This window comes from Pelodiscus sinensis, chromosome 2, assembly GCF_049634645.1.
Source record: "Pelodiscus sinensis isolate JC-2024 chromosome 2, ASM4963464v1, whole genome shotgun sequence".
NCBI classification, from domain to species: domain Eukaryota; kingdom Metazoa; phylum Chordata; order Testudines; family Trionychidae; genus Pelodiscus; species Pelodiscus sinensis.
This window is the reverse complement of record NC_134712.1, coordinates 60,333,786-60,347,416: the sequence shown is the minus strand read 5'-3', so window position 1 is coordinate 60,347,416 and position 13,631 is coordinate 60,333,786. Positions and strand designations below refer to the sequence as shown.

The following is a 13,631-nucleotide window of genomic DNA, read 5'->3' as shown; positions in this document are numbered from 1 at the left end:
CATAGCGGGATCAAGTTCAAGCCGCTATCCTCTGGGTAACATCTTGCAGCGTTGGTGTTCGCATACGTCCACCTGCAGTAAATGTATGTTCACCTTCCAACAACCAGGTGTTCCATTTCCTGCGTAGTGCATCTTTCATTGGCTTGTTAACTGTCACATCAAGCGGTTGCAACATTTTGGTCATTCCACCAGGAATAATTGCCAAGTCTGTTTTGTCCTGCTGAAGCCTTTTCTTGACGGATGGCATACGATGACACCGAAATGCATCCAAAACTATTAGAGACTGCTTTCTCATAAGTCCACCCGGCCGCTTCACCCAAAACGTCTGTAGCCAATCAAGCATTAAAGCTTCATAAATCCAGCCTTTAGGGTGAACACGCATGTGAACAGTGTTTGGGAAGATTACATTCCTTGGTACTGTCTTGCGCTTGAACACAATATAAGGAGGTAGCTTCGTTCCATTGGCCATGCAAGCAAGCATTATGGTAAACCTAGACTTTTCATGGCCTGTGGTAGCATTGGAGACTGTCTTGGCTCCTTTCAGTTCAAGCGTTCTGTCGTAGGGATTATCGAAATGTAATGGTGTCTGAACTGCGTTACTAATTAATGAAAGGTCGTAGCAGTGCTGCTTCCGTAGCTTTATGATACACTTTTGGAACTGCAGTAACTTGGTGTCTGAGTCCATGGGTAGCTTCTGTGCGATTGTTGTTCGGAGTTGGACCGATCGGTTCATGAATCGCCATGGCCTATTGCCCCAGCCATGTGAAGCTTTAAACCCGGCTGTGTTAGTGCACATTTTGGCAATGGTCAAAGCCTTCATTCTAACCTCCGCAATGCTAACCCCACTGCCTCACTGTCTATGCTCAGCAATCCATTCAGCCAGCTTGGCCTCCAACTCGGCCTCCAACTCAGGATATGCAGCACTTTTACCTCGCTCAGCCATCTTCATCCTAGGCAGCGCTTGCAGGCGCTCTTTCTGCTGTCTCCAAAGCCGAATGTTAGACTCTGCTATGTCATCAAATTCACGGCTGGCAGCTCTGTTGCCATGAGCCTAGGCATAGCTAACAACTTTCAGTTTTTCAGCGGTCGTGTAAGATCGCCAACAACTCATGGCATCCCAGAGAGCATGGAATGCCGCGCACTATATACTCGTGCGCTCACGCGTGATTACCCGGCAGTACAAAAAGGCAAGACAAAATATGGCAAAGTCAGGGTGCGCGCTATAGATAAGAGTTCAGTTTATTCAGGGTTTCTAACGTTTAAAAGGTAGGTGCGCATTATACTCGAGATTTTACGGTATTAGTCAATTTTTAATGGGCTGTAATCCTCATTTAGTGCCAGCTGGTAGATCAGTAAAATATCCTATTGCCAGTATTTTCTACACAAAATGAATACAAATGGACTTAGTATTATTTAACTTGATAACATGTCAAGCTCATCCAGTGGCATGCTGAATAAAGGAGAGAGACACATCTTGTAAGAGGAATTCTAAACATAAAAAATTGTATGAAGCCATCTTACTGGACACAAACCTTTATTAATAATTCTGCTGGCCTTTGCACCGTTGCAACAGGATGTGGCCATTGGCACATCCACAGCACACCATTTTCAAAGACAAAGATTTTTCCACATTAGGGGTGTTAATTTAGATGACTGGTCAATGAAATGTCAGATAATAAAAACCATTTGGGCTAAATTAAGTGAAAAGAGAGCAACACAAATAGAGAAAGGCAAAGGTTAATACAATTCACCCTTCTGGGGACAACTTCACAGCTTAGTCTGGTCCAACTTGATTACAGCTCCCTTTTATGTCTCTCTTCTTTACAATATTTAACTTGTCCATTACATTCTGTAATTGGCTCCATACTCACCTTATTAAATCACAAGTTAACCACAAAAGTGATATTAATATTTCCAGTACATCAGCAAGACTCAGAACTCCTGTACATTTCCATTCCATATGCAATACAATTCTCATCTGTGAGTAGTTTTTCATTATTGTTCTATGCAGATATTTATAGATGCCCAATTCAGGTGTTAGGTACCAAACTCAGTTCTTCCAGTTATGCTTGTTTACAATAGGGATGTCAACATGTAGTCAATTACATTATTAACCAGTAAACTGGGTTTAATCGGTTAAGTCTATCATCTACACGCATTCCTCCCTCCTTGCTGCCTCAGAGGCAGCAAGGGTGAGGGGAGGAGGGAGCTGATATGCGTAGGGAGCTGATATGCGTAGGGAGCTGACCATGGAACCACCTGCTCTCCCCTGCCTTGTTGCCTCCATTTAACCCAGTTCTCCATGCATAACCACTCCTCTGAGCCACCTGCCTCCCCGCCCCGCTGCTGCCTCCACCGGCAGCAGCATAGGCAGGAGCGGCCTGAGGCGCGCTGTGGCAGCTGGCGTCCCAGGCGGAACGCGCGATTGGCGCCCCCGCCTGCAGGGCCATCAATGGACTGACGTCATCATCGGGCACCCCAGGTGCCCTGTGACATCATCATTGGGCGCCCCAGGCGACAGCTGAGGCCGCCTATAGTCACGGGCCATCCCTGAGCGCAGGAGGGGGCGTGTGGAGGAGACGAGGGCAGGCGGAAGCCAGCACACACAGGGAGCTGGCTTTTAAGCCAGCTTGCCATTTGTGCTGGCTTCCACAAAGCCACCTCCCCACCCTTCCTCCCACAGAGGCAGCAGTGGAGGGTGGGCGGGGGGGAGGGGAGAAGGGAGCTGATGCTTGGGGGGAGCCATCTTAAAAGCCAGCTCCTCACGAGCACTGGCTCCCATGGAACCGCCTCCCCCACCCCCACGCTGCTGCCACTGATAGAGAGGCCGTAGCATGGGGGGAAGGGGACAATGCAGGAGCTGGTACATGTGGGAAGCGGTTTTCAAGCTGGCTCCCCATGCATATCTGCTCCTGTGGAGCTCCCTGCCTCCTGCACTGCTGCCTCTTTATCAGAGGTTGGGGGGAGGAGACAAGCACTAGCTCCTGCCTGCCCCCACCACATGTAAATGTGTAACCACTAAAACTTCCAGCAGTTACATGTTTATCCAAATACCTGATAGTTAACATCCCTAGTTTACAACTTGTCTACTTAATCATTCTTTTCTTGCTGTTTCAGTTACAATTTCAGTACCTGTTGTTCAATCAACCAAACCAATTCCATATTGTTGAACAAGCTCATTTCTTATTTGTTACACTTTCTAGCACATACGGAATTTAAAATATTATATACAGGTGCACGTACATAAGCTCCTAATAGTAGCTTATATTCAGCATTAAATAATTATTCATTATTTTTTATTTTATTAGCACTCAGATTAATAAAACTAATCTAATCAGCACATTTTCAAAGACAAACATTTTTTTCTGAAGCAAAATTACATTGTGAATAAAGAGACAATCTCTATAGTTACCCCATTTTTCAAGAGCCCAACTAACAGAGCTAGAAATAATAGCCAATAAAGTAATAGAACAAAGTACCAGCTTTTCAACGTCTCACTTCTATGTCTAATTGTTCTAACCAGTTTTTCCAGGGTCTAGAATTGCAGACTATGAAAGAGTCAAAGTGAAACCCAATCCTCCTCTTCTGTTACCACATAGCAAGCTAAAGTGGGATATTTACTGAGATTACTGACTTCTTACCCTTTCTTCTACTTTGTCTTTGTCTTTTTAAATAAACAGTGTATTTTACAGCATATTCTTCCCTCTCCCTCCCCCGTCCCCGCTCTCATAAAGGCATTTGAAGGTGTCATAAATAAATTGACAAGAAAGAAACTGATGGAGAAGACCCAACATCTCTCTCACCTCTACTTATAAAACAGTTTTGCTGTTTGCAATTTCACGGATATCTCCAGAATGTATCCCTGAAAATATGGAGGTAAATTTCCACTCCTAACATACCCTAAAATTATTTATTCAGTAGTAGTTAAAGATCTTTAACCAGGTTAGAGTCCATCTTTCTTGAACACTATATACAAGATGGAAACTGATGATTCCTAAACCAAGTAATTCACAATCAAACCAGTTTTATCAGTTAAGAGTTATAATTAAGTATATAAATTAGCTCTCAGTCTAGGCTAATAATATTTAGAGAATTTTGTAAGGGGTGTTTTTTATGTTTTCAACATGCAGGAAAATTAAGCTATTGATAACTGAGGGTACGTCTAAACTACATCCTTCTTTCGAATGTAAGTTAGACATATCGAAATTGCAAATGAAGCCAGGATTTGAATTTCCCATGCTTAATTTGCATAATTGTGTCATGGTAGGTTTTTTTAGAAAAACACTATTTCGAAAGCGAAACCGCGGTCTAGACATGGATCTTGCAAAAAAGGCTTTTCTTTTCAAAAGAACTATGTCTAGACCATGGTTTCACTTTCGAAATAGCATTTTTTGAAAAAATGCTGTGACAATTATGCAAATGAAGCATGGGAAATTAAAATCAGAGCTTCATTTGCAATTTCGATATGTCTAATTCACAGGGCTCAACAAATACACTTGCCTGCTCGCCCATGGCGAGTAGATTTTACCAGCTGGTGAGTGCAGGGGCTCCCGTGCGAGAAGGTGGGACAAGAGCCAGAGGGCAGGACGCCGGCAGACGCCAGGACGCTGGCGTGACGCTGCGTCCTGACGTCACGGCCGGCAACCGCCAGATTCAAAAAGGATCCGGCAACCCCGCAAAGTGGAAGGCAGAAGCCAGGTAGGGGAGGGGAAGGGGCTTGTGCTGTGCTGTGCTGTGCTGAAGGAAGGGGATGGCAGGGGAGGGTGAAAATATGGGGAAGGGGCTTGTGCTGAGGGGTGTGGAGGGGAGTAGGGGCGGATGAAGGTTTTGCGGGGCCCCGGGCAGCACAATTTTGCGCCCCCCCCCCCCTTTGACATGGTGCATACACCATGGCACTACGGTGCATGCACAGGGCCTGCTCGCCCTGCCCTGTATCCACCGCTGGAGGGGAGGGAAAGGGAGGAGGTCAGAAGAAGAAGAAGAAGAAGAAAGGGGAAGGCACCAAGGGACAGGGGTTCAGGAGAAACAAATCCCAGGAGGCCCAGTATAGACAATGAGGAAAAGAGCAGGAGGGGAACTTATTAGTAATTACTGTTCTTATTAGGAATTTATGCCATTAAAAAAAATTTATGCCATTTTTGGAGGGGCGGGGGGTGGAGAGTCCCTTTTTTGTCTGGTGAGAAGGGTTTTCCATAATTTGTCGAGCCCTGCTAATTTACATCCCTCCTTTGAAAGAGGGATATAGTCTAGACATAGCCTGAAAGTAATGTGATTTGAAATTCACTGTGCTGGTAAACAGCACTCTGAAATTTGGTAATCCTGAACACCTTGTGCCAAACTAAACAGAATGAACTGGCAACACTATGTGTACTTTTTCTGTTGTCCTTCATGAACAAAAGCTGAATCATCAGCAAACATTTACTTTGCAAAAAGCTTACCAAAAATCTACAGTTTTACTTTCTTCCCTTTTCCTCTGAGTTGTGCACCTATTTTCAATAATTAATTGTTCTATTAAAAGACAACTACTGTAAGTACAGTAAAACTCTGATGCTCCAGCATCTGATGGTCCGGCACTCCTGATGGTCCGGCACCATCAGGAACCCAGAAGTGCTCCGGGCAGCCGGACCATCGGAGCTGCTCTGCCCCCAGCTTCCAGGATTCAGCCGCTGCTAAAACTGACCAGCGGCTGAATCGGAGAAGCCGGGGGCAGAGCAGCTGGAGTGCTGCCGGGTAGGTACCCTAGCGCTGCCCCTCGGGGCTGCGGGACCAACCTGGCAGCACCCCAGCTGTCCCCGATTCGGCCGCTGCTGAAACTGATCAGCGGCTGACTCCAGGAAGCGGGAGACAGAGCTGCTCTGCCCCGGCTTCCTGGAGTCAGCCGCTGGTCAGTTTCAGCAGCAGCTGACTTGGGTACACCTGGGACAGAGCGGCTGGGGTGCTGCCGGGTTGGTCCCTGCAGCGCCGAGGTGCGGCACTGTGGAGACCAACCCCGCAGTGTCCCAGCTGCTCTGTCCCAAGCGTCGGGATTCTGCTGCTGTTGAAACTGACCAGCAGCTGACTCCAGGAAGCCCCAGGCAGAGCTGCTCTGCCCCGGGCTCCTTGGAGTCAGCCGCTGATCAGTTTCAGCAGCGGCTGACTTGGGGACGCCTGGGGCAGAGCAGCTGGGGTGCTGCCGGGTTGGTCCAGTAGCGCCGCTCCTCGGCGCTACGGGACCAACCCGGCAGCCCCCCAGCTGCTCTGCCCCAGGCATCCTGATTCAGCCGCTGCTGAAACTGACCAGCGGCTGACTCCAGGAAGCCGGGGGCAGAGCAGCTCTGCCTCGGGCTTCCTGGAATCAGCCACTGATCAGTTTCAGCAGCAGCTGACTTGGGGACACCTGGGGCAGAGCAGCAGGGGGGCTGCCGGGTTGGTCCAGTAGCACCGAGGAGAGGCGCTGCCGGACCAATCCGGTAGCACCCCAGCTGCTCTGCTCCAGGTGTCCCCAAGAGCAGCTGGGGTGCTGCCGGGTTGGTCTCGCTGCGCCAAGGGTTGGCGCTACCGGAGCAAACCGGCAGCACTCCAGCTGCTCTGCTGCAGGCGTCCCTGATTCAGCCGCTGCTGAAACTGACCAGCAGTGGCTGAATCAGGGACGCCTGGGGCAGACCCGGACTATCGGCATATAGTCCGGCATATCTGATAATCCGGTACCCCCTGGGTCCTAAAGGTGCCAGATTATCAGAAGTTTACTGTAGCTAGTGGGTTCTGTTCATGAGAGAATCAAAGCTTAGAAAATCAGGATGCTGTTGGATACAACCAGAGTTAGATGAAAGCAGTCCCGTCCATGGCCTGGTCAAGACCCCAACCAGTGCAGAACTGCTCCTGTCAGTGCATATTTTAGACACACAAGCTAGCAGTGATTTAAAAATCAGTAATATTTGCACCTGCAATGTTAATGGCACATAAGGGAAGTCAAATGACACTTGGTTAGAACATTTCCCTATAAAAATTACTGAAGATAATATACCACTTTCAAAAACAGTCTGCCAGGAGACAGTCAGATGTAATTTTCATCTTTTGCTCCTCAGCTAAAAATTATCAGGCACACAGGTCTACCACCTTGGTTCACACTACTATCTTATTTTGTAAACAATCCCACTGATTTTTGTGAGTATTTGTGGACTATCGTAGGGAAAATGTAGTATATTAGTATTGGCTTTAAGAATATAGGTATGATGCATAATGATTTGCTTATAAGTTCTGTATGCTTCTATTCTACTCTCTCTCTCATGACTGGATAATGTTTACTGTAAGGTCTTGCTTCCTGTTAGCATTACAGATTAAGTTGTACCCTCATCTGCATCACAAACTAAGTTGTGCAAGATTCCGTTCTTTTTGTTATTCATTTAGTAACTATTAATCTTGTCTGAAACTGCAAAATTGTGTGGTGTGAGTGGAGGATGTGTGTAAGTCTGAAAGCCTTCACAAATGCCCAGGTGATCAAGAAGTGAGAACTTTGAAGATAACCAGGAAACATCCATTGTGTCTGAGGCTGAATTAAATTAGCAGAATTGATGAATCCGGGAGACAGGCAGATATATACCAAGAATGAGACACAAACAAGAGACAATGATAAGAAGCCTGACAATAACCATCAAAGGATAACTGTGGGGAAATACCAAAAACAACATATCAAGGATTGCAATATAACACTTTAAAACCCGGACACAGACTCCAATGGGGACTTACATGTACAACGTGGGGAGGGAGAGGTTGTCATTATACGTTCGGTCCTGCAAAGCCAAACCTCAGAGGAACTACTCACTCAGTCAGCCTTGCCTAGCCAGCAAGACAGACTTGAGGCACGACAACCATCTGCAGGACCGCTGTATGGGTGGGGAGGTGGGGAAAGCTTGTCTTTATGAAACATATGCTAGCTGCTTCGATACTGTATTCTTAACAAACTCAGCGTTTTGCCTTTTCCCCAAAAAAAGGGAAAGCAGTGCTCCATATTGATATAATATCTTGAACTAAGTTGAGGCATACCTAGCTCCTTCTATATGCCATGAAATCTGGCAAGCATGGTGGAAGAATGCCAAAGAATGGCTAGCCAATTTTGAACTTTAATAATTGTATTCTTCATTGCAGTTCTGCAATATAAACAATGAACTGAAAGCTGAAAAGTTTATGCAATAGAGCCCAAATGTAACATTCCTATTGCAGGCATGGTTGCTCTCTGACATTTCTCAAGCAAGCTTAGGAAAGTGTTCAATATGACAAGGAGTATATTTTGTTTCCATCAAAAAAACAGCTGTGAAGAATGACAGTTTTCATGCATATGTTTCTGATTCCATGGGTACTTAGGAGAAAACTGACTACATGGCATTGTTTTGGATTCACACATCACCGGTAAATGAAACAGACATTAATATTTTGTCTCACTCTTCACAGATCTCAGTAACCACTGTTACTAAATTCTCCTCTAAGTTTTTTTCTTGTAACAGGATTCTAGAGCACTGAGAGCCCAGAATTACCTAATGTTTTCAGGTCCTGATGCCACAAATACTCGGGAAGGATGATACCATGCCTCTTATAACCTAGAGCTAGGGAGAGGGTACTCACCCAGAATGAGAAAGATTCCTCATAGTTCCAGTTAAAGTGCTTTGCTACGCACAAAAAATTCTTTCCCCACCCACCTTGTCTGGAGAGTGGCACAACAGCACTCGCAAGTCAGGCAGCTGCTCCAGTGGGTGGAGCCAGCTGAGACAGTGTGGTGAGGGAGCCACTGGGACGAAGGGCCAGAACCTGCTGCAGCCATGTCACAGGGAGGGGGCAGCCTGCTCAAGTGAGTGAGGATGCCACTTAGCCGGGGGCCGGAAGGGAGGACCAGGGCCCGTTCTAGTGTCTGGGGCTGGGAATGGGATCCGCTGTATTGCGGGGGTAGGGGTCTGCTCTGGTGGCCAGGAACGGGACATGCCGCATGGTCGGGGGGGAAGAGGAATGTCTATTCTGGTGGCTGGGAACAGGATCTGCCGCACGGTGGGGGAGAGGGTATCAGCTCTGGCAGCCAGGAGTGTGTGTGTTAATAAATTGGGTGCCTTGTGGCACACATCAAAACCAGAGAACCTTACCTTAATATTTGTGCACAAGCCAAAACTCACTCTGCTCATGGTTGGAAACTCTTAGAAGGAACACTGTTGTCCAGTCAAATCTCCCCTCAATCTAAGTTAAGAGTTAAGGTGCCTATATATATCCTCAGTGTCTCCATCTGTAAATTGGTGGTACTGATACTGACCTCTTCCATAAAGCAGTTTGAGACATATTGATGCAAACCACTGTAAGAGCTAAGAATTGGTGTTATTGCAGTATAAATAGCAGATCCCTGCCTCCACTTCCTTCAGGGTGGAGGGAGATTTGTTCCTAGAAGAGTATCAGCAATGTCAATGACAGTACAATTCTCTTGCCAGTGTTATTCTTCAGTAGGTGACCATGCTGCCAACCTGTCTTCCTAAAGTTGCATAGGAAAAAAAGATTTCCTTGTTTGTGTATTCAAACCGTATTGCACATTCAGTGCCCTGACTGTGCTTAATCTTTTCTGTGGCAAAGGATTTCTGTATTCAGCCCAAGGAAGACAAATTTCTGCCAATACTCCACTTAGAATTAACCCTTTTCTACTCATGCATGTTTTCCCTGGCAATCCTTTACAAAAGCTATTTATCTACTTTTGGAGTTTGTTTTTAAATTGTCAAGGCGTGCAGTCCCACCAGCTTTTCAAGAGTAAAGTTTGGGAGTCAGCCAGGTTGCTTAATTGAATTTGTTTCAGTGTTTTACATATTTGCTTTTACTATTACAAAAGCATATGCTATGTGTGTTCCTGCCCACTCTATGGTTTGGAAACAGAGGGTCTTATTGAGATGGAAAAAAAGAAGTTCAAGGTAGCAGAAAATAATATGTTGTGAAGAATGGCAGGCAAGCAGAGTGTAGACCGGGGTGGGCAATTTTTCTTAGGAGGCCACTTAAGAATTTTGAGAGTGACCAAGGGTGGCACTTTTCTATGGAAGGGGTGCAGGGTCTGGCACAGTGGTTGGGTGCAGAAGGGAACTCGGGGTAGATGACTGGGAGAGGGGGTGGGACCTGAAAAGGAGCCTGGGTGAAGGAGAAGGTTGTGATCTAGGGCAGGTGCTTGGGTTGCAGGGTCCAGGAGGAGGTATGGGTGCATGAGAGAGTGCAGGGTCTGGAGGGAGCTGTGACCTGGGAAGGGAGTGGGGGGAAAGCAGAGGATTTGGATGATTACCTAGGGCAGGGGGATTATGTGTAAGAGAGGAGGTGTGTGTGCAGGAGAGGTGAGGCATGGGGAAGAGGTGTAGAAGAAGGGGTCCTGTTTATGAATGAAGACAAAGATTGTTCTGGTATATCTTGGTGTGCAAGGAAACAGGGTTCTTCATCAAGGCAAGCTGACAGTGTGCTTGATCATAAAACGGGTGCCAGCCAACCTGGCTCTAAGGCATTGTAGATTAATGCTCACATCAAATCCTTATAAGACATTAGGCTACCTAGTTAATTTAACTATAGGCTTTCAGAGATGTTATAATTTTATGTTATATATTTCCAATACATCTACTTGCTGTTACTTGACTCTGTGTCCTGTTAAATAAACTCTCACTTGATTTCACCCTAAACATACCAAAGTGAGTTAAGTGGCAAGCTGAAGGGAAACAGGCAAGCTGGGGGGGGGGGGGGGGGTTGTTTCTTTGGAAGCAACAAATCCACAAATACTGAAAGTGTCCAGGGGACCAAGTGCCTCACAACCCTGGGTCTACTTGGGAAATGTCACATGTGTCAATGCAGTTGGCTGCCTGTGAGGTTTAAAGATCTAGGGCAAGTTGGGGATCTAGAGTAGTCTGACTGCAGGGTTCCAGTCCCCAAGAAAGGCTGAAACCAGAGGTCTGTGCCTGGAAGCATGCCCTAGAATCCATAAACAAGTATACCAGAGGGCTTAGAAGCATCTATGGTCCAGGATTGGGTCTGCACACACCACATTTTATTTATGTTTCTCCACAGAGGAAACACCTACAACACATCATTCGATGCCAACTAATCACAAAAAAGTGCACAACCATGAGCCAAATTCTGTCATGCCCATCTATTTGGTAGCGTTGCAAGTTCTCCATTTTATGTGAAGTCTTGCCATATTTATTGTTTTTATTAAATCCTATAACATGGACTCAAGTAATTACATGAGAATCTTTTTTTTTTTTTAAGTAAGATCTCAATCTGAAATTGCTTCTGCATGTGCTTGACTTTGCTACTCTAAGTAATCCCATTGACTTCAAGTAATGGTAAAGTTAAGCATGTGTGCAAGTGTAGGGCTTACGTTTCTAGCTCTTATGTAGCTTTTCTGTGTGATCACAAGGTGACCTAAGCATTTGGTCTCACAACCCATATGTAAATAAAATGCAAAACATTAAAAGATTTTGGCAGGCGTATTTCATGACTTTTGAACTTGCAGAGTTGGCCATATTAATTTATCAGAGAACCAGTAAGTGAAAAATCCTGGTCTAAGGCAATATTACACAGCTGGTAATAAGGTGTGTTGGCCACACTAACTCACACACATCAATTTCAATTAAAACAGAACACATATGCAATGCAGGTAAGTTAATATTGCCCTGAGAAACTTTAAAGGGACACTGATGGTTTTAACTTTTTACCCGTTTTTTAAAAACTTTGTAAATAATTACCACATAAACAGGAAAATGGTGAAATTCACTACATACTGAATTCAAATGCACTAAATGAACAAACTCAGCAACACAGGAAAATACTTTTCCTAATCTCTTTGAGTTATAGTAACTCCAACTGTTACTTGTAAGAGAAGAATGTGATTTTTAATACTAGGAGCATCCTTTAATTGTTTCACTTCCTGACCTTAGGGCATCTAAACCTGTACTGCAAATGTAACAGAAGTAAGACTGCAGAAAGTTAATAGCGTGCACTTCCATGGCATCATTTTCGAGGTGGGCATCCCAGTGTGGCTTTGAATAGTTAAAGAACGTGGTTTACTTACCAAACCAACTGCTCCAAGTCCAATCCCTACTACATCCTACAGCCATTTCCTTGACTCAGTTATTACAGCACCGAGACCAGTCCCTGGGACCTACACTGGGAGTCGTCTCATTGACTTCAGCATGGTTCCCTGGGAGCACAGGAACCTGCCACACTGAGCTCTTGGTAGGAGCAGGGCTAAAGCTCTATTTTCCCCGCAACCCAACTGCGCGCCCATACGATGCGGGTGCGCGGTGTGACGAGCTCGCTCACCCTTTCCCCGCTGGGGATCAGCCCCTGCTCTGACAGACAGACAGACAGACCGACCGACCGACCAAGAGCTTGGACCAGACGCTGCAGACACTGTCCGGGCGTCCGGCGCTGCTCTCCTCACACCCGGGACACGTCCCTTCCCGCTCCCCGCACCAGCCTCCGAGGGCGGCGGTGGGACGCGCAGCGCGGAGCCGGGCCCCACCTTCCAAGCCAGGGCCAGGTCGAAGTCCCGGGCGCGCAGGAACCTGAGCAGGAAGGAGTCGGTGAGCGCGAGCGGCCAGTCCTGGCCGCGGTCAGCCTCGGCTCGGCGCCGCAGCTCCGCCACGGCGGCTCCCACCAGCGGGGAGCTGTCGGGCAGCTCGCTGAGGTGCCCCAGCGGGGCGGGCGGCCTCTCCTGGGACATGCGGGCTGCAGAGCCGGGCGCTGCTGCGCGATGCGCCACGACGCGGGCGAGCGGCGGTCAAATGCCCCCGAGCAGCCTGAGGGCGGACACGCCGCTCCCCTCCCCATGGCCAAACAGGCCCGGGCAGAGCGAGTCAGGAACCCTGGGCTCACCCGCCCCTGCGGGCCCGGCCCGGCCGGGCTTAACCCTACAGGGCACGCTGCGGCCAGCAGGCGAGTTCTCGTGCGGGCGGGGGACCACGTGGAGGTCAGTGGCAGATTAGCCATTGGATCTATGCCCAAAGATCCCGGGAACAGCGCCCCGAGCTGTTCTGCCCAACCTGTCTGGCAGGGCGGGAGGAGTGGGACACGCCCCCAACCCAAAGTTTCATTGCTGTGCGAAGAGGAGGCCTCTGTCATGCCCCTACTACCCAGCCCCATCTCAGTTTTTCAAAGGAGCCTTCAGGACCTGTGATTTCAGCCCTTATAGATACCAAGAGACCTCCCAAGTCAAGAGTGTGGTCCGCACAAAAGTTAGACTTCTGAAAGGATCTGACCATGCCTTTCTCTGGCCCCAAATGTATTTGTTTTTCCCAAGCAAAGCACTGTCCTGTTTCCCTATGCCTGTCATCTGTTTTGCAATTTGAATGAGCAACTGGATTTGATAGACTGGCTACAAAAAGGGCAGATGGAGGGATCAGAATGTATAATAAATGATTCATACTTTTTGCATTTTACAATTGTACATTTCACTATTAACATACAAAAACCCTTTGTTGTCAAGCTATTAATTTTTCTACACCGTTAACATAGCTGATGCAAAACTACACAAAGCAAGGAAATGAAAAGGTAAGTCACTTAGCATTACATGTACTCTATTACTCCTCCCACGCTCCTTACAATGTCACAATTACCAAACAATTAATGATTTAAAAAGCCTTGATGTAAATCAATTC

General features: G+C 46.9%; 1 protein-coding gene across 2 annotated transcripts in view; it reads right to left on the bottom strand.

Annotated features, from left to right (window-relative positions):
* The window catches only part of TTPA (alpha tocopherol transfer protein), a 31,807-nt gene extending 18,887 nt beyond the window's left edge, over positions 1-12,920 (bottom strand). Inside the window, exon 1 of one of the 2 annotated variants that reach the window (XM_075920621.1) lies at positions 12,497-12,920. In XM_075920621.1, the coding sequence (XP_075776736.1) occupies positions 12,497-12,697 (201 nt within the window). In that variant the 5' untranslated portion in view covers positions 12,698-12,920. The remainder of the gene's footprint in view (positions 1-12,496) is intronic. The other variant, XM_006113644.4, reaches the window with a different exon arrangement.
* Positions 12,921-13,631: the final 711 nt, after the last annotated feature.